At 42.8% G+C, this 23,127-nt stretch overlaps 1 protein-coding gene across 1 annotated transcript in view; it reads left to right on the forward strand.

Moving 5' to 3' along the window:
* KIAA0930 (KIAA0930 ortholog) overlaps nt 1-23,127 on the forward strand; it is an 81,113-nt gene that overhangs the window by 17,156 nt on the left and 40,830 nt on the right. Inside the window, exon 2 of the mRNA XM_065658693.1 lies at nt 22,803-22,951. Within this exon, the coding sequence (XP_065514765.1) occupies nt 22,803-22,951 (149 nt within the window). The remainder of the gene's footprint in view (nt 1-22,802; nt 22,952-23,127) is intronic.

Here is a 23,127-nt window from a genome sequence, read left to right on the forward strand (position 1 = left end):
AAAAACCCCAACAAAAACCAACCAACCAACCAAACCAACAACCAAAAAAACCAACCAAACAAAACCCCAAAACACAAAAAACCCATGCAATGTATGGTAAAAGCTGTGGGGTTCATGGGTGCAGGCAGTTGTAGGTTGTAAAAGCTTCCGTGGGTCCACAGAGAGCACGAAGAGGTGAGTAGAACAGAGATCCAGTGCGAGCTGCCTCTTATGCAGGTCTCTGGCACAGGTCACTGACCTGCCACTCACTGGTGGCTGTGATGGGACTGAGGAGAAGGGGACATGCTCCTGCCTTGGTCGTCTGCTCCTCCCTGTCCATCTACATTGCCTACAGTTTAAGGCGTGATAGTGGGATGAACGACCTTTGGTCTTGACTCACAGTTCTCGTGTGCTGGATTTGTATTCCTTGGAATTTAAAAGGAAAATGTTCTCCAAGGGGTTTCCTCATCAGGAATGCCCTGTAATAGCATTTCACTAGGTAATGGCTTAGTACAGAAATAATTTGAAATATTTCTTCTTTAATTTCATACTTTACAGTTCTTAGTTATCTGAATGTAGCTTCTTTGTGCTATTTCTATGCTGTTCTTGTAGTAACTCTGTACAGTTACTGGATGTATAACTTTGATCATGAAATCCAATGTAAGAAATTGTGCTGCAGAATAATACCCCAGTGTTAATCCCAAGCAGCTAATGAGATTAAAAAAATAAGCTCTTTGTGTCATTTTTCCATTAACCAAGGCGGATCAGGTACTGACACGAAACTCATTTAGGAAGAGGTTAAACTGCAATTTTGTGGTGTCGTGTCAGTGCACCCAAAGTGGCAGTTCTAGACGGTTATGGCAATTATGTTGGTAACCGGTGTCTATATAGATCTTCGATATATTTTCTGTTCATTTATGCTCTTAGCCTCGTCTATGCTTACACTATTTTTGAGTCATAATCTACAAAAGCAAGACCATTTTGGCAAAGAATAGCTTAAAGTACATTTTAATTTAACTACAAATGAAATATTTGGAGATTTTTTTTTTCCTTTTAATGAGCTGAACTGTCTCCATGACAGGATGAAAATATCGCCTCATCCTGAAAGACAGAATAGAGTCAAGCAGGGCTGCTAAGTGACCTACTCAAACCGAAAGAGTTGGTGACAGGTGGAGACAACCCTCTTCTAGTGGTTTTTGACTTGAGCTTGTTTTGGAATGCTAACATTTTCAGTAAAATCTGAGATTCATATGAAGGGCAGCATACTGCATTCAATCCCTACATTAATGTGTTTGAGGTTTGTTTGAAGTCTGTGGATTTTTTTTTTTTTTGTCAACTTTGCAAAAGTCGAATCTTCAGTAATGTTATGCAGGGAATCCTGAAAGTGAGGACATCTAAGTTTTCATGGCTCCTGAACAAAACAGGTTCGTTTGCGGATAATTCTTTTTTAACTTAGTGTCTAAATATGTGAAAGAGCTCCTCTAAAATGGTCAGGTGCTGTGGTTATAGCTATCTGATTCTGCTCTCCCTGGTTTATCTTCTTCTGATTAGATTCTTTTATAATGTAGGTGTGCAGACATGTTGTGCCTTTTTCCCCCCACTTTGCTACTGAGGAAGTACTTAAAACTTTTGAGCCCTAAAATAAAGGTTGAAAAAAACCCCTTCAGTTGCTGAGTTGTTAAGCCCTGTTCTCTGCTTTGCCCTCTACTTTGTGTTCACTCCCTGGGGAGGTTTGCAAGGCCAGAACCTCTTTTGGGTGCTGTAAATGGTAGAATTGGTACTTGTGTCTGAGGATTTTCTTCGCCCCTTTCCAAGTGTCTTTGAGCCTGGTAGTAACACTGGGGCTGAGTTAAGTCCTTAGATGCATTAGACATGCATTAATTGTGTCTTTGACTAGAAGTGCCATCATTGTGTTCTTATGCAAAGTATTAATGTTCTGGAAAGACTGCATGGTATTATATTAATCTAGAAGCTGTGGTCTGGTGTCCTTTCTGTGTAGATGTGCAGAAGGGAGGCAGTTTCTGTTAGAAGGAGAAGAGGTTAAAACAGTAGGAGCTGCAGAAAAAGGTAGGTAAACAGATTGTAGGTTTTAGAGGTGGTTGTAGGATATCAAGACCAACTTCCTTAACTTCAGTAAAAACACTATTTAAGCATAAAAGGCAAAGTAACAGCACTTGACATGTGAGATGCGTGTAGGACTTAGTTTTCTAGTGATAAACATTTAAAAGGAATAAGCACAACAACCTCTAAAAAAATTGTTCTAGAAGTCAGGATACTAGGTAGTTATACTCGGTAATGGTCATATATAATTAGGTATCTGCACTATATTTAAGCACTTTTATAGGAAATCAGCAGAAAGTGGTGGAATAAATGCACTACCACCTTTTCTGTTCTTTGTACAAAGTATTTCTTTTGCAAAAGTCTGCAAAGAGGAGGAGGTCAGTGCTTTCTCTGTATTTCGTAGATCATTACCGAGACTGTTAGTAAATTGAACTAACTGATAGATCAATAACCTAAATGTCTCCTTTCTGCTAAGGTGGTACTGACTCGGATGAAAGTAGCTTTACAGAGGAACCGTGCCCCGATCTCTTGGCATTGATGGTGTCTGCACTCCTCCTGCTTGCCAGTGGCTAATTAGGAGATAGAAAGAAAGACATAAAATGTGTTACAGAAATACTATAATTACATTTATTAGGAAGTCTGTGTACATGTGTTAGATTAGCACTGGCTATCCTCTTTAATTATTTGATTTTGGTAATTCAGTTCTGCAGACAAACTTCTTGTTAATCAAGGCAGATTTACTCAAAACTCTGATGTAATGCTTGAGTATGGGAAGCCAACCGGGGGCGAGGATTTTGGTGTTGTTGCCTCCTTGCCTGTAGCTGTTTCAGGACAGGGATGGGGAGATTAGGGTGTGGGTTGCTGAGCTGTCTGGGAGCAATGTGTTGGCAGTTCCCCTGCAGAAGAGTCCCCTTGTCATGCTTAAGTAGCCAGGCTGGTTGTCGTGATCTCAACAAGTGACTTGCAAGGGCTTTTCCAAAGGCTCAACAGCAAGAGGCAGAAATGTCTCTAAAACAGAATAAGGGATTCAATGGAGGACGGCAGCGCAGGGAAATTTGTGTGATAAAGCTCAATGTGACACAGGAGGGGAAGGTAATGCTGCTTTACCAGATCTCTCCTCAGGTGTGTTTCATGGGTCAGGCTGCCATAGTTGGTGGCTGAGCTGGGGATCACTTGTCTGTGACACAGAGGAGAAGCCACCTGCCAGGTCCTTCCCTTGTCTCTTAACTGGTGAGGGAGGACTGGCTTTTGGGCAAGTTGTGCTTGTGGGTACTTTTTGTTTGTTTTTCCAGGTGGATTCTGTGGTTTATAAAGGTGAGTTCAAGCTTCATCCTTGCCCTGCACAAGAGGCCTCGAACAGAGAGTTCCTTTGTTGTGCCTCTGTTTCCTTGACACTTCTGGGTAGATGTTACTGTGGGATGTCCCTTCCCCAGCCAGATGTGGTTGAACCTGGCCCAGGGGTTCAGAGGCATTGGGGGGTTATGGTGGGAGATGTGGGCTCTTGGCAGCCTGTCCAGGGGCCATGGAGGCAGAGGGGTCTGCAAGGAGAGGCTGTGGAGAAGGAGCTGGCTGGAGACCATGTGTCCCGGGTGCCATGTTGGTAGCTGGTGTCACCGTGCTCATTTGCATGTGGAAGCCCATTGGCTGCTTGCATCGTTTCCCAGGAGCCTTTGCTCCCTGGCGCATCCTTGTGTGTTGCCAGGGGACTCTGTTGTGACAACGGGAGCTGCTGGCCATTCCTGGAGTGACCGCAGACGTGGGAGGAGGTGAGCGAGGCGGCTCTCCAGTTCACCCCAGGAGCTGTGCTTCCACGCGTCCTGTGGCTTCCACGCGTCCTGTGGCTTCCACGCGTCCTGTGGCTTCCACGCGTCCTGTGGCTTCCACGCGTCCTGTGGCTTCCACGCCTTCCACGCGTCCTGCAGCATCTCCGGCACGGCGTCTGCATCTCCGAGTGGCCTTGGTAACTATGCTGCGTAGGGAAGGGCAGAGGAACAGCCGCCCCAAGCAAGTCCGGTTCCAGCTCCCCACCAGGGACTGGCGGGAGGAGCGTGAATGGGAGAGGAGAGAGGCAGCTGCTGCGGAGTGGGAGAGGAGAGAGCCGGCTGCTCCGGAGTGTTGGAGGAGGAGGGCCAGCGCCGAATGGGAGAGGAGAGAGGCAGCTGCCACTGAGCGCTCAGCCCCAATGGATCCATTGATGGGTGCCCCGTGTGCCTTGGCGGAGCATGGGCAGGTTGCCAAGGATGGCCAGCCACCCGTCAAGCAGAATTGGTGGAGGAGGCTTCTTGCTCGTCTGCGTAGATGGAACAAGTCCTGTAGAGTGAAGACAGCCCCCATGGTGCAGACACCCCCCCCAGCAAAGATAACCTCATGGGAGAACGAAATACCTTTTGCAGAGCCTGTTTATCCTAGCTTTGATTCTCTGTTTTCTTTTTGTCTATTTTTTTAATATATCTAATTTCACCTTTAAAAAAAAACAAAACAAGACAAAACAACTGCATTTCTTTCATTATGTGTTGTGAATAGAGAAACCCTTCTTTGCCTACTGTGAAGCTGTTCTTGTAGTACCTGTTGTATTAATTTGTTTGTTAAATAACCAATAAAAAAAAACTTCTCAGCCAAAAGCCTGGCCAAATCTTTAAAATCAGCATGGTGGGGGGAAGGTGGCAGCTCATCTACTTGAGAGCAGAGCTTTTTCAGATGCACTGTTTGGGAGGAGCTGTAAGAACAAACTGATGGAAATAACCCCAGTTTGGTTTTGAAGGGAGTTGTTTCGTGAAAGTCAGTCTTCAGGAAAGTCTGTGTTATTTGTGGTAATTCAGTCACTGTCATATTCAAAACAAGAATTTTGGAACAACGCTTTGTTTTTAAATAATTTGCAGGTCTACCTTTGGGCAACTAATCGTTTTAAGTGATGGTTCTGAGTTGATGCTTACTGCCAAAGTAGTGGAGAAACGGCTATTTAATGATTAACAGGTGAGAACAATGAGCGATGAGCTGATGGTGGTGGGCAGAAGGGCAGGGTGACAGACCAAGAAGGGACCAGGTGTGTGTGGCTGTGTATCATGCTCTTGGGCATGTCTTGTGCTTCAGGAGCTGGAAGGAGGAAGGAAGAATGGATCCCACTGATGACTTGGGGAGGTCCTGCTGCTGGTGGGGTGGGGTGGGTGGGACTGTCTTGTGGCTCTGGACCACAGTCCCCCCCACATGCAGGTCCTTTGCTTCAGGCACTTGGTGAAGGCGGGGTCCTCCTGAACTTCTCAAGTGCTTGGGTTGACCAGTGGGTCTCCTTCTGGTGTCTTTGGAGGACCTTCCTCCAACCTGGCTTGCTGTGGCATGTGCTTATATTGGATGTCTCTGGCCTAAATGTCACATGAGTCGTCTCACCAGATAGACTCATCTTACTGGGTCTGGCTTGGGTGGAGTTAACTTTCTCTGTAGCAGCTTGCATGGTGCTGTGTTTCACGTTTGGCACTAAAATAGGGTTTCCAATGTGCATTTCTGCTTCAAAAGGTCTGTGAAAAGTTACGGCTCAGTTTAAGTGTGTAGTATCCTGATATCCCAGTTTATTTATGCAGCTAGTGGTTGAAATTAATGTATGTCGGTTGAAATAGTTATTCTTCCTTTTGAAAATGCATGTCTTTTTCATGCTTTGGGATACACTTAGAGATGCCACACACGCAGCATCCTTAGGATGTTACATCGAGCTCGATGGGCTTCGCGTGGTTCCTTTTGAGTTCAGCCCAGGACACTTTGAAGTTTCCCGGACCCAGGGGAGGTCCCAGGCGCTGGGGGCGGCTGGAGACGGTTCCCGAACCCGCGGTGCTCCCGGGCGCTGGGGGCGGCCGGAGCCGGATCCCGAACCCGCGGTGCTCCCGGGCGCTGGGGGCGGCCGGAGCCGGATCCCGAACCCGCGGTGCTCCCGGGCGCTGGGGGCGGCCGGAGCCGGATCCCGAACCCGCGGTGCTCCCGGGCGCTGGGGGCGGCCGGAGCCGGATCCCGAACCCGCGGTGCTCCCGGGCGCTGGGGGCGGCCGGAGCCGCGGGCGGGGGCGGGGCCGCCGGGCCGCTGTCCTTGGTGCTGACGCGCCCGGGCCGCCCCGCGGGCGAGCTCTGGGGGTACCTGCGTAAGTTTCAAGCGGAGGGTTTTTTGTGTGTGTTTGGCTTTCCTATCCCCTCTCTTACCTGAGGATAGTGTTCAGGTGGCAAGGGGTAGATGATGCATTTTTCAAAAGTGTTTTGTTCGGTGCAGATAATTATAGTAAATTTGCTTTATACTTTTTTTGTGGTGCTCTCCTTATTGCCATGTTATCTGTGGTTTCTACAGTGATTTCATTCCATTGTTTATGATGCTTTTAATGCGGCTTATCTCAGGTTTTGAAACAGTTTAACCATTGTTGTTAAGAACATAAGCATGCATGATAACCTGAAGAGAGGGACAGAGAAGATTGACAGCCTGAGCAGGAAAAGATGTCTGTGGCATCATATAACACTGTTATATCATTTCTTTCTGGTAGGGCAGAGCACTGGAAAATCTTCGGTGACAGGGGGATGCATAGGTCTGGGAGGAACATGTGTGCTCAAACATGCCCGTTCATGGCTATTCTTTGTAGAATTTTGGGAGGCTAGAGGGACCTGCCAGGGCTTCTGATGCGATGTCCAGGGGTTGAGTAAGATAATCTCATCTCAAAGAGGAGGAGATGAGAACAGTGGTGAAAATCACCTGCAGATTGAAGAAAAGACAATTGATACGCTTTTTTGATTAGGCAATTTCTACTTTTCCGGACACTTAGTCTTTATGCTGCTGGGTGAAGCAACGTAAGAAAACCCTTTGAGTTCTTCAGTATCTGCTTCTCTGTAGTGGTACCTTCTGCTGGTCTCCTTTCTGTTTACCTCCATGAGGTTCTTTAGTCTCTGAAGCTGATGAAGAAGAGGAAAGGAGCTCATCTTCCCAGACTCAAGGCAAGGAAGGGGGGCTGATTGCTTTCTCACTTCTGTTGGGAGACAACTTCTTCCCAATCTAATTCTCTACAGGTAATTTGATTGGTACCAAGCCACAAACTTGGTAAGAAGTCACTGATGCTGTGGGAGGACTTCCTGAATTTATAACTTCACAGCTTTATAGCACAGTGTGTAGGTATGGATTTCCTTGAAATCAATACTTGCTTGACTGCAGCCAGGTTACACATCCTTTTGTGGATTTCTTGGCTCATGTACAGCTGTGTTCTGGATAAGCATTAAGCTAGAGATCTCAGTTTTTCTTGCTGGAATAATATTGAGTCTAATTATTTTATTAGCTTAGTGCCTTTAATTTGCTGTCTTTTCTGTGAGCTCTAGAAGGCAGTTCTACCCTGTAAGCACTACTTTTCTGTGAGACTACTGGCTCGGGCTTCTAGAGAACAAATACCTGGAATTAATGTGAAAAGACATGTAGTAGATGATAAGCAGACTCATGCTGAGAGGATTTGAGAAGCTGCCAGCCCCAGCTGTGTCCACCCTGCTGTCTGCTGAAGACAATTGCTTCCATAGCAGAGGTTGCAGAATGGTCACTGGTTCTGTTCCTCAGGTGTTTACAGCCTGGCAGACTACAAAAAAATGAATCAATTTTAGTTCACATTAATACTCTGAATTACAACTGTTGAGTTGCAAATTCAACATGTATTTTGCTGTCCCTGCTCCAGGGGCAGTAATTTATGGTGGAAGAAGGAACCATCAGCCATAGATGACAACCTTTGAATTTTTTCTATAAATGTGTTTTGAGTTGCCTTGCGCGCATCCATAGTGGAAAGGTGATACTTTCATATGTTCCCTTCTGTCCTCAGGCTACTTGTGCTAGTGTTGAGGATTTGGACTTTAGTTCATCCCAGGAGAAAATTTGTGATCCAAATAGGGCACTAAGCTGTTTTCAGTACTTAACTGAAAGAGGAAGGCTGTGTTTTTTCTTCATTACACACTTTAGTCAAGAGATTGATCTAACTGTACAAAATTCTAACATATGGAAGTGTCTTCCTCATGGCAATTGATTGTCCTGATACATCAGGTTTAGGAATACCTTTTTCTCTATTTCAGGTATTAATTAATATTTGGAAGAGAGATAATTTCATACTTAACTTGTGATTTATTTTTTCTTTCTCCAGCCAGTTCACAGTGATCGTTTCACAATCATTTCACAATTATTTCTGCTATTTTAATTTCTTTATTTTAATTTGACAGAGCATTTCTGACAAATGCTTTTAGTGCTTAAACAGGACAACAATAGTGATGTGGCAGTGATGTGAACGTTAGTCATCTTGACAGTTTGACAAGTGATACACTGTGAAGAAAGCTCGGTTTTTTCATGCAGAAAGAAATGCATATGTCAAAGGTATCAAGATGTCAGATTTCCTACACAAAAGAAAGCTGGATGGGGGGAGCAGATATGAATTGAAGTTTTTAATTTGTGAAGTACAAGTGCTGGGTCTCAGTGGTAACTCTTTTTTTCTCTCTCTTTCCCCTTTAGCAAATCAGAAGCTGTTTATCCCTAATCTGCCATACTCCTTTTCTTTCTTCTTGCTCTGTGTGCCCCAAACACCAGCCACTCATTCAGCTACATTTTCTTAGGTATATTCTCTAACGAGATGAAGTTCTTGTTTCACCAGAAACAAGAAAGGTTGGGCTCCTTGTTAGTAAAACCAGAAATAGTTCATTTCTCTTGTATGCTCAACATGTGCCTTTCAAGGAAATGCCTGGCATTTTTCAGCTATGTTGAAAGGCTGTAGAATAATTTTTGTGTGTTTATGACTTTTAATACTAAATTCTCCCTTCCTTAAGTTATTTTTCTTACTTTGATCTTTCAGATGTTCTCAATCTTGGTGATGTTTGGCTAAGAAAAATTGACTCAAGAAGTTCATTCATTCTGCATATTCAGAAGTATTTGTGTCAAAATGGCATTCAAAGCCTGATGGTAGATTCCATATTTTCCCCAAAAGATGCAGGAACATCTGTGGTTTGGTCCATGGTCTCAGGTGACACAAACACCAGAGGAAGCTGGATGTTGGCTTGCATGGCGGGTAAATGGATGTAGATTTCACTTTGCAACAGCATCATAAATCTGGGCTTTATGGGGACAAAATCAACAAAATGAGGTTAGAAGATGAGAGATTAATTGTATTCCCCTTTTTATTGCTTCTGTTGTACCAGTATCTTACTTTTTTCACTGAGGGTAAGTTACAATGGCTGTAGGGCACCTTATCAACAAAACAGATGTTGCCTGCGCCGTGTAGTCTACTTTGGCTACTTGGCAAACAGGCTTGTGGTGAGTACTCTGCCCTGCTTGTTGATGATCTCATCACAGTTCATATTTTATCCATGCGCTGCTTCAAGTTGGCCTGGGTAACATTCAAACAGCGTTCAGTTAAATCTCAGTGTGGTTTTTAGATATTGGAGCAGTTACGGGTACTAAGTTTGGAAAGGAAACTTGGTTGTAGCTCAGTCTTATGGCTAGAAAGCTAAAAAAGCAAAACAAACCCCAAAAAAACAACCAACCAAAAAAGAAACCCAAACCCAACCACCAAACCAAAAAACAAAAAAACACCAAACCACAAACAAACAAAAACTACAAAAAACCCCACAACCAACCAACCAACCAGCCAAAAAAACCACCCCACCCAGCTAGGGAGGATATGCTTTCTTATTCTTTGCCCGAGTGTAAGGAATTTTAGATATTCAGCCTGTGAAGAGCTGGCATCTAATGCTGGTATCGCTGTTACGCTGTGAATGGGAAACGGTATTGACATGTCCCAGCAACCAGTGGCAGAGCATGCAGGTGTGCCAGGTTAGGAGGTGTGTACATGGGGATGCTGCGTGGTTACTGACATCTACGCAAATGTCAAGCAGAATGGGATGGACAAGGTCTTGAAATAGTATCTGAAAGCTTACAAAAGGGAGCCGATGTAGGGACGGGCGCATTTCACTTTTGTCATGTTTTTCTTTTAGTCAGCATATCTTTCATTGCATGTATTATTATTATACTAGTGGAGAATTCAAAGATCATTAGAGAAATACAAAGCCTTCAGAAGGAAAAAAAGTTAAAACCAAACCAAACCAAAACCCAAACCAACCAAACAAAAAACCAACCAACCACCACCAACAAAAAGCTGTGTGTATTTTTGCAACTTAAAGAAGCAAAGAGAAAGCATCACTTACCCCACTTTCTGAGAGGAAATGGGGCAGCTTCCCAGGGTAGCCAAATCAGCCTGCAACAGAAGCCACAGCGAAAGCCAAACGTTGATGAGCAGCGCAGTCCCGGCAGCGACGGCAGCCCCACCTTGTGCCACCTCTTGCTTTGAAGTGCTCTTGTTCTTTTCTTTCTGCATGGTTGGTTTGAACAGGAAAGTAAGATTTGAAGGTGAGCAGCTGAAAGAAGTAGATTAGTGTGGTCTTTTGTGAGCATTGGAGAGCAAAGTAATTGCTACCTCCAGTTAGCTGTTTGCTTTAAAACTAACCTTTTTTTCTTGCTAAAATGTGTGAATGTGAGGATTTTTAAGACATAATCCTATTCTACCAGGATGTTTATATCTCTCTGTTACTGCTTTCTACCTGTGAGCGCTTTATAAAAAGAAATACTCCTGTTTACTGAAAGAGCTGTTTCGTGCATGTCTTTTGCATTACATTTTATAAAAAATCAAAGACTTCTTAACTCCAGTTTGATCTTGTGATGTAGGTATTTGCCATTCAATCGTCACTCCTGATCTCCATGTGCACTCACAACAAATCACAGTCCATTTAAAATTCCAGTTTTGTAGCTAGGGGAGGTATATGAAATTCAATACATCTAAAAGGTTATCTTCGTTATACTGATAATAGTTTTCTTTTATTATCTTGTGTTCTTAAGTGACATATATTTTAAGTATGTAGCTACTAGAATAGCACTAGAATTTATACCAATTCTGGTAATGATAGCAGCTTGCAAAATCTGGCATCATTTGTGGTAGGCTTTATCTTGGCTTAGTAGATCTGTTAGTATTTCCAGTAACCTTTCCCTTCTCTTGATTTAGTCCTTCATTTTCATCCCAAATGCTTTTGTTTGCATTAAAAAAAAATAAAAATCTGTTCCTTTCTTTTTATGGAAAAAGCTTAAAATAAATCGTATTTAATGGAGAAATTCAGGGCTTTGGAAGGGGAGAAAATACTAATTTACAGATTCCATGCATGAACGTATTCAGGTTTTAAAAGATTCTATACATTTGTCTGCTCTCTCTTAGCTGTTCCGATATCCTGATTTTATTCTGTTTGTTGTATATATTCTCAGGGAAAAGGAAACATGCAATGAGAATTTTGAAATACAGCCAAGGGATAAAGCAGAGGGAGATGTGTATAATAGTAATAACAATAATAATGTCACATAATAAAATGGCATTTAGAAACCCAGGTCCTTTGACTTGCCATGAGACTAACTCACAGAATCACAGAATGTTAGGGATTGGAAGGGACCTCAAAAGATCATCTAGTCCAATCCCCCTGCTGGAGCAGGAACACCTAGGTGAGGTTACACAGGAAGGCGTCCAGGCAGGTTTTGAATATCTCCAGAGAAGAAGACTCCACAACCTCCCTGGGCAGCCTGTTCCAGTGCTCTGTCACCCTCACTGAGAAGAAGTTTCTTCTCAAATTTAAGTGGAACCTCTTGTGTTCCAGCTTGAACCCATTACTCCTTGTTTTACTGTTGGTTGTCACCAAGAAGAGCCTGGCTCCATCCTCGTGACACTCACCCTTTGTATATTTATAAACATTAATGAGGTCACCCCTCAGTCTCCTCCAAGTTAAAGAGACCCAGCTCCCTCAGCCTTTCCTCATAAGGGAGATGCTCCACTCCCTTAATCATCTTTGTGGCCCTGCGCTGGACTCTCTCCAGCAGTTCCCTGTCCTTCTTGAACTGAGGGGCCCAGAACTGGACACAATATTCCAGATGAGGTCTCACCAGGGCAGAGTAGAGGGGAAGGAGAACCTCTCTCGACCTACTCACCGCCCTTCTAATACACCTCAGGATGCCATTGGCCTTCTTGGCCGCAAGGGCACAGTGCTGGCTCATGGTCATCCTGCTGTCCACCAGGACCCCCAGGTCCCTTTCCCCTACACTGCTTGAGTGTGCTGTGGGTTATCCCATAGCTACCTGCTGGCAAACACTATTTAACACTAGTATGAAAATCTATTATCTTTGATTTTACTGAAAGCAGTGCATTATTACGTGATATTTATTCCTCAAACATTTGAATTTCTTTAGAATTTTTTGTAATTTAAGAGTAGTTGGTCACTGTCATCTTCAAGTGATTTAATTGCACCTGTAGGTCCTTATCCATGAAATATTCACCCTTCGTCATGTACCTTCAGTATTTTTATCCTGTCTGTGCTGCTAAGTTCATCATTGCAATAGTTGACCTGAAAAGCTCAGGAAATACTGTTGTTCCAAAAGGTGGGATCATTACCCAGTGCACAGATACCGGTTCACACGCCGGGTCGAGGTATTTACTTTATTTACAGTTCTGCGCAGAAAAGGGTGCCAGGCCATCTTTAGCGAGGCTGGCACACCAGAGGCAAGCTGGCTTACATATTTATACATTTCAGCTTTTAACCATTCCTAACGTCTTATACATGTTTATGCCTACTGAAAGTTCATTGCCCTAAACGTTACTCACTTCAGTTTAAAGGTACAGTCGGCTTTATTCTGCCATGCATGCTCAATGAGTGCTTGGCTTTTCTGAGCAGGGCGTGTTTTTTGAGTTGGAGGTTGTGATGCTTTCCCTTAGTTCCTATACCCTGTGTTTCCATCTTGGCAATCTTCTGTCCTTTGGCCACCAAAGCTTTGAATTCCTCGTTTATCTTCCTTTCTATCCTTCACGGGAGAGTTAAATTTCAACTGAAGGTTCAACCAAGAGAGCTTCTCCACATAATACTAATTCTAAGGTCTAGGCAATAAGTCATTACATTTAAAATCATGTAGCAGCAAAACTGATTCAAATTAATTATTCAAATATGTCAAAGTTCAAGAACCGAGACATCAATACCACTCTGAAGCCTAATTTCAATGAACTTTTTTTGCCAAAAAGTGTAGAACATCTGCTGATTGTTGATGCATATAATGTTACTTGTTCTTTTTTACAATTCGGGGTAATCTGGTGGTATTAGAGCACTGAAAAATGACCTGTCAATGTGCAGAATTTTCCTTGTCTTACTGATATGGGTAAGAGCCAAGGCAATGGATGACCCACATTAGGTTTGCACCCTTATAGCCTTGATGGTCAAGTTTAGTGAATTCAGGATTTGGCCTTCAATTTGGAGCTATTAAGAAGCAGGTTTCTCTAGACCCTTTCCAGAAACATGGCATTGGTGGAACTGCTCTAATGTTTCCTAAAAAAATAAGTTAGGAAAAGGAAAGAACCTCTTTCTTTTTCTTTTTTTTTTCTTTCTTTTTTTTTTTTTAAATATCTTATAGGGAATGTTGCTCTAACTTTTAGGCTGAAATCTGTGTCGCTCTTGAGACAGATCATTTCTCTGTCTGAAAGTTTGTTATCCTTGTCTTTTCTTACTGTTGGAATGCAAGCAAACATAGTCAATGTTAGAAATGTCTTCTGTGTATAATGGACCTTGTACTATTTGCTGCAGACCCTTCACAATATAAGGAACTTCTAGCTAAATGATAGATGGGTGTGAAGTTTGTTGTCCAATTCTTGTCCGTCTCCATTCTACTGGATATTTCAATAAGGTACATTTTGTGGCACCAAATTATTCATAGATGATTCGTAGTTGGGAAGAATATGCACTCCTTACAGCCTTGGGAGATATTGGGAAAATTTAATTTGCATGACTTATTTTCTCTTCTAGGCAGAAGGGCTTGTTTATGATACCCCAAGTGATGCTGCAATAGAAATGAACTATTTCGTATTTTCCAGGGACATAGGAAACTGGTTGTAGTTGGCATGCATGCTGTGTTGAAGAAGGTAGTAAATTGTGGTAACAAACTCTGTGTGAAGTGTCTGCTGTTTAGATGTTTGGAAATCATGCTGTATTGAAACCAAAGCCGCCTGTCTTAACATTTATGGCACAAATCTATCCCATCCAATGAAAGAGCAAGTGGTTGGGTAGGGGTATGATTATGGTGAAGGGAATGTGTACTTCCTAAAAACCATCTCTGCATGTCCCTTGACGCATCAGCCTTTGCCCCGGTTGTATAGCCTCTGGGGCTAAAAGCAAAAGCTTCACAATCTAGACAAAGTCTATATCTAATTATATAAATGAAAATACATTTATTAGGCTTAGGGCAGAGTCTGGGGGGTCAGGAGGAGCCTGGGGCAATGAAGGGCTACCACTAGTGAATGTCAGATATGCTTGAAGGTTATACTTTGATCTTGAGAATCAAAAGGTTTTACATTGTGGCATTTTCTTTAATTTTCTCCAAAGTGATACAATTCCATTGCTTTGCAAGTAGAGGATAGGCATGTGAAGTGATTGACAGGTGCTTTACAATTATGGACCATGAAGCCGCATCACTACAGCTGTGGCTTGAGTTTTATAGAGTTTCAAAGTTAAATCTCTGTGGTTTATGAGGGAAACTACTACTGGATAGGGTAAACTGATGTTTAGAACAGAATTACATTTTACCTGCTATTTAGTTCAGCGTAAGGCTTAAGCACAACTTATGTTTAGTCAGCTCTGAGTATTTTCTGTGTTTTAGGAAATGGAAATTATCAGTTGAAAATGAGCTCAATTTCTCTGAATCTCAAGTGTTTTGGACCTGTTATTTCATGGAATTGTTCACAGGCCTTAATGGAAGACTTTATAGTCTATTCCTGAACGTAGAAATGTGTTTATCTTTTCCTCTCCACACAGAGGAACACATTTGTCTTTGATCCAAGTGGCAGCTTCTGGCTCGTGTTATTTTGGGCCTTTGAGTCAATTATCTGGTGAAAACAGGTTTTAAATTTAAGGTGTGTACTGAAACTGCTTATTGATTCTGGGGATCGCAGTGATGCCAACCATTTAGTCGTGCTTAGAGAAGGTGATAAATGAGAGAGGTGATATCATCTATTGGCAAATGAATAAATATGGCACAGCAGCTCTAAGGGTAATTGGCCTAATGTTTTTTTTTTTAAGCCTTTTAACATTGATGACTCAATGCTCGAAGCTCAAATTTTGTCACCTCCCTTATAGATATGCTATGAAGCTGAGGTTTAAATCAATTATAAAGCTTTAAAAAAGTCTAATATATGCATGCGAGGTTGAAAGCATGACAGAGCATGTATTCTTAAAATGCCCATGGAAAGAAAGGGAAGAGCAGCAACGTTTCTGTTTGGTTTAGACTGCTCCTCTTCATTCAACTTCACATCAGCTTCCATCAATCCTCCTTGTAAATTACTGTCTTAGTAAAGAAGTGTGTGTTGTATTTGTTATAAAATTATTCTTTTATCTTTAATTGTATTACAGAATCACAGAATCACAGTGTGGTTGGGGTTGGAAGAGACCTCTGGGGATCATCTAGTCCAACCCACCTGCTAAAGCAGGTTCACCCAGAGCAGATCACACAGGAATGTGTCCAGGTGGGGTTTGAATGTCTCCAGAGAAGGAGACTCCACAACCTCTCTGGGCAGCCTGTTCCAGTGCTCTGGCACCCTCAGAGTAAAGAAGTTTCTCCTCATATTCAGATGGAACCTCCTGTGGTTCAGCCTGTGCCCGTTGCCCCTTATTGTACTGTTGGGCACCACTGAAAGGAGTCTGGTCCCATCCTCTTGACACCACCCTTGAGATATTTATAAGCATAAATAAGATCCTCTCTCAGTCTTCTCTTCTCCAGGCTGAACAGACCCAGCTCTGTCAGTCTTTCCTCAGAAGAAAGATGCTCCAGACAAAATTCTGCTTATCCTCTTCATATGGTACTAATGGATGTGTGCATGCCACACACAATGGGGTAGGGGAATGGTTACCTCCATTTTAGAGTGAGGAAAAGAGGAGGGTTGTATCTGTGGCAGAGCGGGATGCTTAATGTGTGGCCTCTGTCTTCTCCCTGTCACTGCTGTTACCGTGACGCCTTCCTTTTCTAGCTAGAGTTCTGCCAGAAAAACTTATGTTGAAAGTGTATGTTGTGTTTTCTGGCAGATTTAGGACTTGCGTGCTTGCAGAAGTGCACTTCTCACTGTGCTGTGTCATTACATGTGGCATCTGTGGTGGTGCTCCTTTCCCAGCCCCGGTCTTTATGAGACAAGAACTTGCTGCAAGATTGTGCTCTGGGGCTTTTCACTGGATAATGTGTGACCTGCTCTCAAATCATTGGGTGCCACTGAACTTCTGGAAGTTTGGTAAAGTCCTGTGTTCGTACAAGGTCAAACTGTAGGGATTAAATGGAGCCCTTTTATGTAGGCATGGGAAGAAGACTGAACTTCAGATTTCTAATGATGTGGCTAGCTGGCAACTGTCACTGGACAGGGAACATCCATTTTGATTTTATGCAGTCATAATTATAATTTTTTAATATCAAAGGTAGGTTTAATCTGTGTGAAACGCTTATCATGTTGTCCTTGCAGAATACTTGGCTAAACTCAAAACAAAAATTAACTATCGTGTGAATCACTCAGAACTCTAGTTTACTTGCCGTGCTGGGCCTGTAAAGATCTTCATAAACATTTGATTAACCCCTAAACATCTAAGGATGCTCATTTCACAGATAATAGTACTGTGGCAAAATTAGATGAAACAAGTTTATGATGTTTCACAGTTAAGAGCAGCTCATGGCAGGCCAAAGGAATAAAAGCATAGGAGGAAACACTGTCTAGCCAAAATTATTGTTCCTCCAAGCTCTGAGTAGTACATGCTGAAAGAATGATTATCCACCAAATAGGAAATCTTTTCTTCTATTAATTCGAAGCAAAATAATATGCTGACACTTCTCTTTATCCACTGATGGGGTTTTTTTGAAAGCATTAATTAAAAAAAACCCCCACAAACCAAGTTCTTATGTGGATCTGGAGTCAGTTCCCCAGAATGAATGCTCAATACAAAAATCTAATAGGTAAAAAGAAAGACATTTATTACATAGCAGCTGGCATAAATCTTGCTTCTAATGAGGATAAAATCCATGTAAATGAATCATTACAGTAAATTGTTGTAATTAGGATTTATTCATGACAAAGGTCTCATAATTATATAATCAACTTTTAGTGTATTAAGATTTATAGTCTGAACTCTTAATTCCATTTTATTCATTTAGAAGCAGAATTTGTTAGGGGAGGAGTGTTTTTAGGAAGCTGTCTTGCTACATCCTCTCAACTATAGATGCAATTTGATTCCTTTTCAAATATCATCTAATTCTGATGTTGCAGAAGGCTCAGATTCTTTCCTGGCAAAAATAAAACTGTTAGCATTTTAAAAGGTCTCCCCAAATACTGAAGTCAAAGCTTCAAGGGCTTTTAAGTGCCAGGCATTTAAGTAACTTCCAGCTTAACAGTGCGGGGGGTGTGTGTGTGTGTGTGTGTGTGTGTGCGCACATCTTCTGAGTGTTGCGCAAATGGCAATGGACCAACGTGACAGCAAGCTGCGGCCAACTCATTACTGTCTGGGCTATGGAAACTGGTCTCTTATTTATTTCAGTCCTTGCCAGGTGGATAGAAGCCGGATTGACTATAATAGAGGAGATTTAAGGTCATCAGCAATCCAACTGCGAACTGTGTATGTCCACTTCTTTGGTGGGTGGTAAGTAACGGGGATGGAACTGCCCTCTGAGCCCTACATCTTGAGTGCAGCTGAGGTCCCTCAACAGGGTGCTGTGGAAGGGTCTGAGAAATAGTGGTCAATGGCTCAATATCCAGATGGAGATTAATACACAAGTGGTGTCCCTCAGGGGTCCAAATTGGGACCAGTACTGTTTAATACCTTCATCAATGATGTCGATGGTGGGATCAAGTGCACCCTCAGCAAGTTTGTGGATGACACCAAGCTGAGTGGTACAGTTGACATGCCTGAGGGACCTCGACAAGCTTGAGAAGTGGGCCCATGTGAACCTCGTGAAGTTCAACAAGGCCAAGTGCAAGGTCCTGCACCTGGGTTGGGGCAACCCCCAGTATCAATACAGGTTAGGAGATGAAGGGATTGAGAGCAGCCCTGCTGAGAAGGACTTGGGGGTACTGGTGGATGAAAGATTGGACATGAGCTGGCAATGTGTGCTTGCAGCCCAAAAGGCCAAACTGGGCTGCATCAAAGGGAGTGTGGCCAGCAGGTCGAGGGAGGTGATTCTGCCCCTCTGCTCCGCTCTGGTGGGACCCCACCTGGAGTCCTGTGTCCAGCTCTGGAGCCCTCAGCACAGGAAAGACATGGACCTGTTGGAGAGGGGCCAGAGGAGGCCACCAAGATGATCAGAGGGCTGGAACAGCTCTCCTGTGGGGACAGGCTGAGAGAGTTGGGGTTGTTCAGCCTGGAGAAGAGAAGGCTCCAGGGAGACCTTATTGCAACCTTTCAATACTTAAAGAGGGCTTGTAAGAAATATGGGGACAAACTTTTCAGTAGGGCCTGTTGCAATCAGACAAGGGGTGATGGTTTTAAATAATAACTTTGTCTGCTGGACTGTTCACCTGCCAGTTTCAAAACCATTACCCAAACCAGTTTTGAAAGCAATTTCCAAGTTTCTTCTTGGCAAAGCTGGAAGGCTTCCAGTGAGATGCTGTAAACCACCAAAATAACTGTGAGAGTACACTGTACTTTTGGGGATCTAAGAGTTGAAGGCAAGATTGAGCAGATATATTGGATCTGACAGTTTCTGGCTTGAAATTGGAATAGATTTTTCGCCCTCTGAAGTTTTAAGAAGTCTGAATTACAATTACAAATTTTCTTGTCTGCTTTCCAAGTTAATGCCATTTAATAGTTGATTTTAAAGGCTAATTCTTCTGTGTGCTGTTCCCCATCCTTCCTGCTTCTACTGAAATATAATAAAAGCAGCTGTATTGCAGTGATTTGTCTCTTTTCAGCTTCAAGTCCGTTAGACGCTGCAGTCAGAACAGTTAGAACATCCTCAGGCTGATTTTAATTACAACAATGTCTGCACGTATCCCTGAAGGTTGGAGGATGATTTTACCTCTAATCTGTTGCAGGCAGGATTTTGAATTGAGAGCCATCCAACATTACTATAGGGGTTTTCAAGTTTGTTTTTTGTGGTTTTGATTTTTGTTTTACCCTGCATTATGCTGCAGTGCTGCAGCACTTCTGTCCCCTGGTTTTCTGTTTAGACTGACGTTGAATACATTGGATCAATTTGTCCTGTGTTCCCCAGCAAGGGCATAAGCTCACACAAAGTCCTGGTACTTTACCCGGTTCTGCCGCTCTCCTGCACGTATAAATGTTTTGTTATGACCACTCATAAATCATTCAGAAGAGCATATTAACTCCTATGCTTTATTGTGTAAAAGGTATCTGATGGTGTAAGCAGGTCATGTAACATCTTCTCACATTTTTGCGGGTACTGCCAGAATCTTAAAGTTGTTTAACCCTCCTTTATACTGCTGGATTTAGATAACTCGGTGATTTTTGCTTTATAAGGGAAAAATATTTCCCTCTGGTAGAAGAGCATTATTATATATATTTAGGTGTGCCTTGGCTAGGGTTATTTTGTGTACTCATGAAGCAAAACCAAAGTGGCATACTTCTGAACAACAGAACTTTTTCAGAGATGATTCTTACAGAATATAGATTCTTTCTTTTTTTTTCTTTTTCCTCTGATTTTCCTAGAACTTCAGATGAATTCAGGGCAATCCTCTTTCCACCTTTTGTCTCCTCTCCTCATTTAGTTAAGTCTGGGAATTCAGGTACTCAAAATCCATGAGATTTAACAAGTTTCTTTGACACCATTAATGAATCACGATGAATGCATGCCCTGTTTTCTACTCTTTACTAAATATAGAGGCGGGACTGGGTCACAGTGTCCTCGACTGTCACTGGCACCACATTGACCTTCTTAACCAAGTTGAGCTCTGTCTTTACAGCTATAGGGATTTTTGCCTTCAGTATTCCTACGGAGGGGGCTGCTCCTAAACTTCACAGCTTGAATGCTTAGAATTGGCTTTGAATTTCCAGCCTACATGTGGTGGGTAGTTTAGAGGCATTAGTCCTTGTGTCAGTGGTATATCCTTAAACCTGAAAAATTCTTTTTCTATTTTCAGTGTTTAACTGTGGGTATACTGACCGATGATAATCCTGTCCTTTCGCAGGCTGGTTCGGGGAGTTGGAACACATTTGAATCCACTCTTATGTGGTAGTATCTCAGATACAGCTGTTTGCCACACAGTCCCGTTCAGCTCTGCCCAAGGGAGGAGTTCAGATGCCCAGCATCCTCTATCTGATCTCTCCAGTGATTGATTCCCTTTCTCTGCTGGAAAAACTGGCCAGTATTTAAGTACACTGCAGAATTTTATTCGTGACTGCGCATTATGTTCTCTGCTGCCTTAAGTAATTGAAATGACTTTATTACAGCTATGCAAATAAAGCAATTGCAGCATGGCCTGGAATTAACTTGCACTGGGAACTATCTTGGCCTTTTTCTGTTCTCTCTCAGCCTTTTCATTTTTTTTTTTTTAGTATAATCAACTATATGCATATTTTCAAATACCATCCTACTTGATGTTGATTAACACATTCTGTACAGAGTCCATCAGTGGAATTTCATTTTGTCTTCAATATTACTTTTGGATTTAGTTAGAGAGACCTAAGACTTTGATTTCAATAACCCCTTTGTGTGCTAAAAAATTTGAAAGTCTAATTTCCTGCACACCACAGTAATTAAAGATTGGAAAAAAAAGATTTGGCTTGCAAATATTGCATACACAGTGAAGCAGGAAAATGTGCTGAGTTATACTTGTGGATTAAAGATTGATTGGTTGCTTTATGAAGCCCTGAAGTTAGCCACCAGTGTCTAAGAAAAATCGTGTTCAAGGTTATGGTATGTGTCAGCTTTCTTGGCAGTTGACTGGAAAATCTTCTGAAGCTTAATCCAGGTATTGCTGTGAATAAATGTCACTTCTGTCTCCTGCAAGATGTCTCACATCTCGTTCAGCCTTGAGAAAAGAAGGCTTAGGGGAGACCTTATCACCATCTTCCAGTATTTGCAGAATAGCTTCAGAGAAGGTGGAGGTTGCCTTTTTACAAGGAATCACATGGAAAAGACAAGGGGCAGTGGGCTCAAGTTACTCCTGGGGAGAGTGATTGGACGCAAGCAGGAAATTTTTCACGATGAGAACAATCAGCCATTGGAATAATCTCGCTGGGGAAGTGGTGGATTCCCCAACAGTGGAAACGTTTTAAGATTCAGCTGGACAGGCTGCTGGGTCGGCTTGTCTAGAATGTGCTTTTGCCAAGAAAGTTTTGTCCAGGTGGTCGTTGTGGTCCCTTCCAACCCGGTATTCTATGATTCTATGATGAAGGTTCTTCTCTCTGCAGAACTATTTCATACATGCAGCGTACCGCTGGGAAGGAAACATGCCAACCTGAATGGTAGCTGAGGGCTGGGAAGTGACGTGTGTACCAGTCAGGCAGCCAATGTGTAGCTTTTAGGGAAATAAGCCACTGTGAAGGATAGATGTTTTGGAGGATGGGTTGTCAGCTGCATGCGGGTACATACACGCACCCCCACCTGTCTCCCTGTCTAGTGCGTAACACTACCATCCATCATCCCTTTCAGGTTTTTGCTGTTTCTTAGCAATGTAATTCTTTTTTTCAGCGTTTCTTCACAGGTTTTAAAACAGTTAGGCTGTGGCTAACAGCTGCAGTTGTGTCTCAGTAGGACTTTGGGGAGGGGATGCAATTACTCCATCAAGGAGCCTACAGTAGGACTGAGGAGCACTGGAGAAATTCAGCTGCCTTGTCATCAGGCACAGTAGTGACTTCTCTCTTTGTCTCTATAAATTTTGGTCTTTAACAGTGTGCAAGCGTTACAGCACGGAAGAGTTGCAGCACCTTTTGCTGCTTTATTACAGTTCAGTGCTTTGAAGTGTTTCACAAAATGTGATGTCACCTCTGCTGTGCCTCCTTTGCCTGGTGAGAGGACAACTGCCGTGCTATTGCTGAAGCTGATGTAATTTGTCTCCTTGGATAAGACTTTGTTGCTCATTTTTCCCCTTCTCCTCCTACTTCTTCTTGTTTAGTTGGGATTCAGGACTTTAAAACTCCTCATTTCTTTGAGAAAGAGCTGGGTTTTTTTCCTTCTCAGAGAGAGGGTGAATTACAGTTGCACCTGCACAGGTACGTTCTTGTTCCTGTATATGATTTAAGGAAGGTGTCAGCTGCTAGTTTCTGAAGGATTTGCTATACTCTCTGAGAGCATATATAAACCTGTTGGCAGCTAAGGGCCTCATGTCATTAACTGGAGCATATATTGGCATCACATGCCTTTGAATTTACTCTTTGAGTGCTTCTGTGATGAATTCTAGTTCGCTGCACTGGTCCTGTATTTCTCTGTGGCACAGGCATAGCCAGGGTATACTCATGGCCCCTGATCTGTGTGTGTTCTGCAGGGGAGCAGATTGATTGCTAGAAGGTGGTTTTAGTCAACAATGGCCAAAGGCGGGTTGTGAGTTCATGCTGAATGACAGCTACGCTGTATATGTTAGAAGAACTTACTCTGAGCTGTACAGGAGTATTTCTGCTATGGCTGGGCTCGACTGCACCATGCGTAGCAAAGATTTCGGGTGTTGTCTTAAGCACAATCGAATGGGACATGCTAATTCTACAGCTCTTATTTCTCCTTTCTTTTATGCCTCTTAGGATGTTTCAAAGATGACCGGATTGTATTCTGGACTTGGATGTTTTCAACATACTTTATGGAGAAATGGGCCCCCCGGCAAGACGATATGCTCTTCTATGTCCGTCGAAAACTGTCCTATGTCAGTGGTGATAGTACAGAGGGGAAAAAGGTAAGTAATGATATATTTTAATCTAGGGAATTTAAGGTAACATGGGATTTGGTATTCTGGAGTACCTGACACATCTGAAGAACTACAGACCAAGGATAAGGAATCCCAGCTCTGCCCACCACAAGAAGTTATGCAAAACTGGCCCATAGAGAAATACTGTGGTTAGCACTATGAAC

Source organism: Caloenas nicobarica, chromosome 1 (assembly GCF_036013445.1).
Source record: "Caloenas nicobarica isolate bCalNic1 chromosome 1, bCalNic1.hap1, whole genome shotgun sequence".
Classification (NCBI taxonomy): Eukaryota; Metazoa; Chordata; class Aves; order Columbiformes; family Columbidae; genus Caloenas; species Caloenas nicobarica.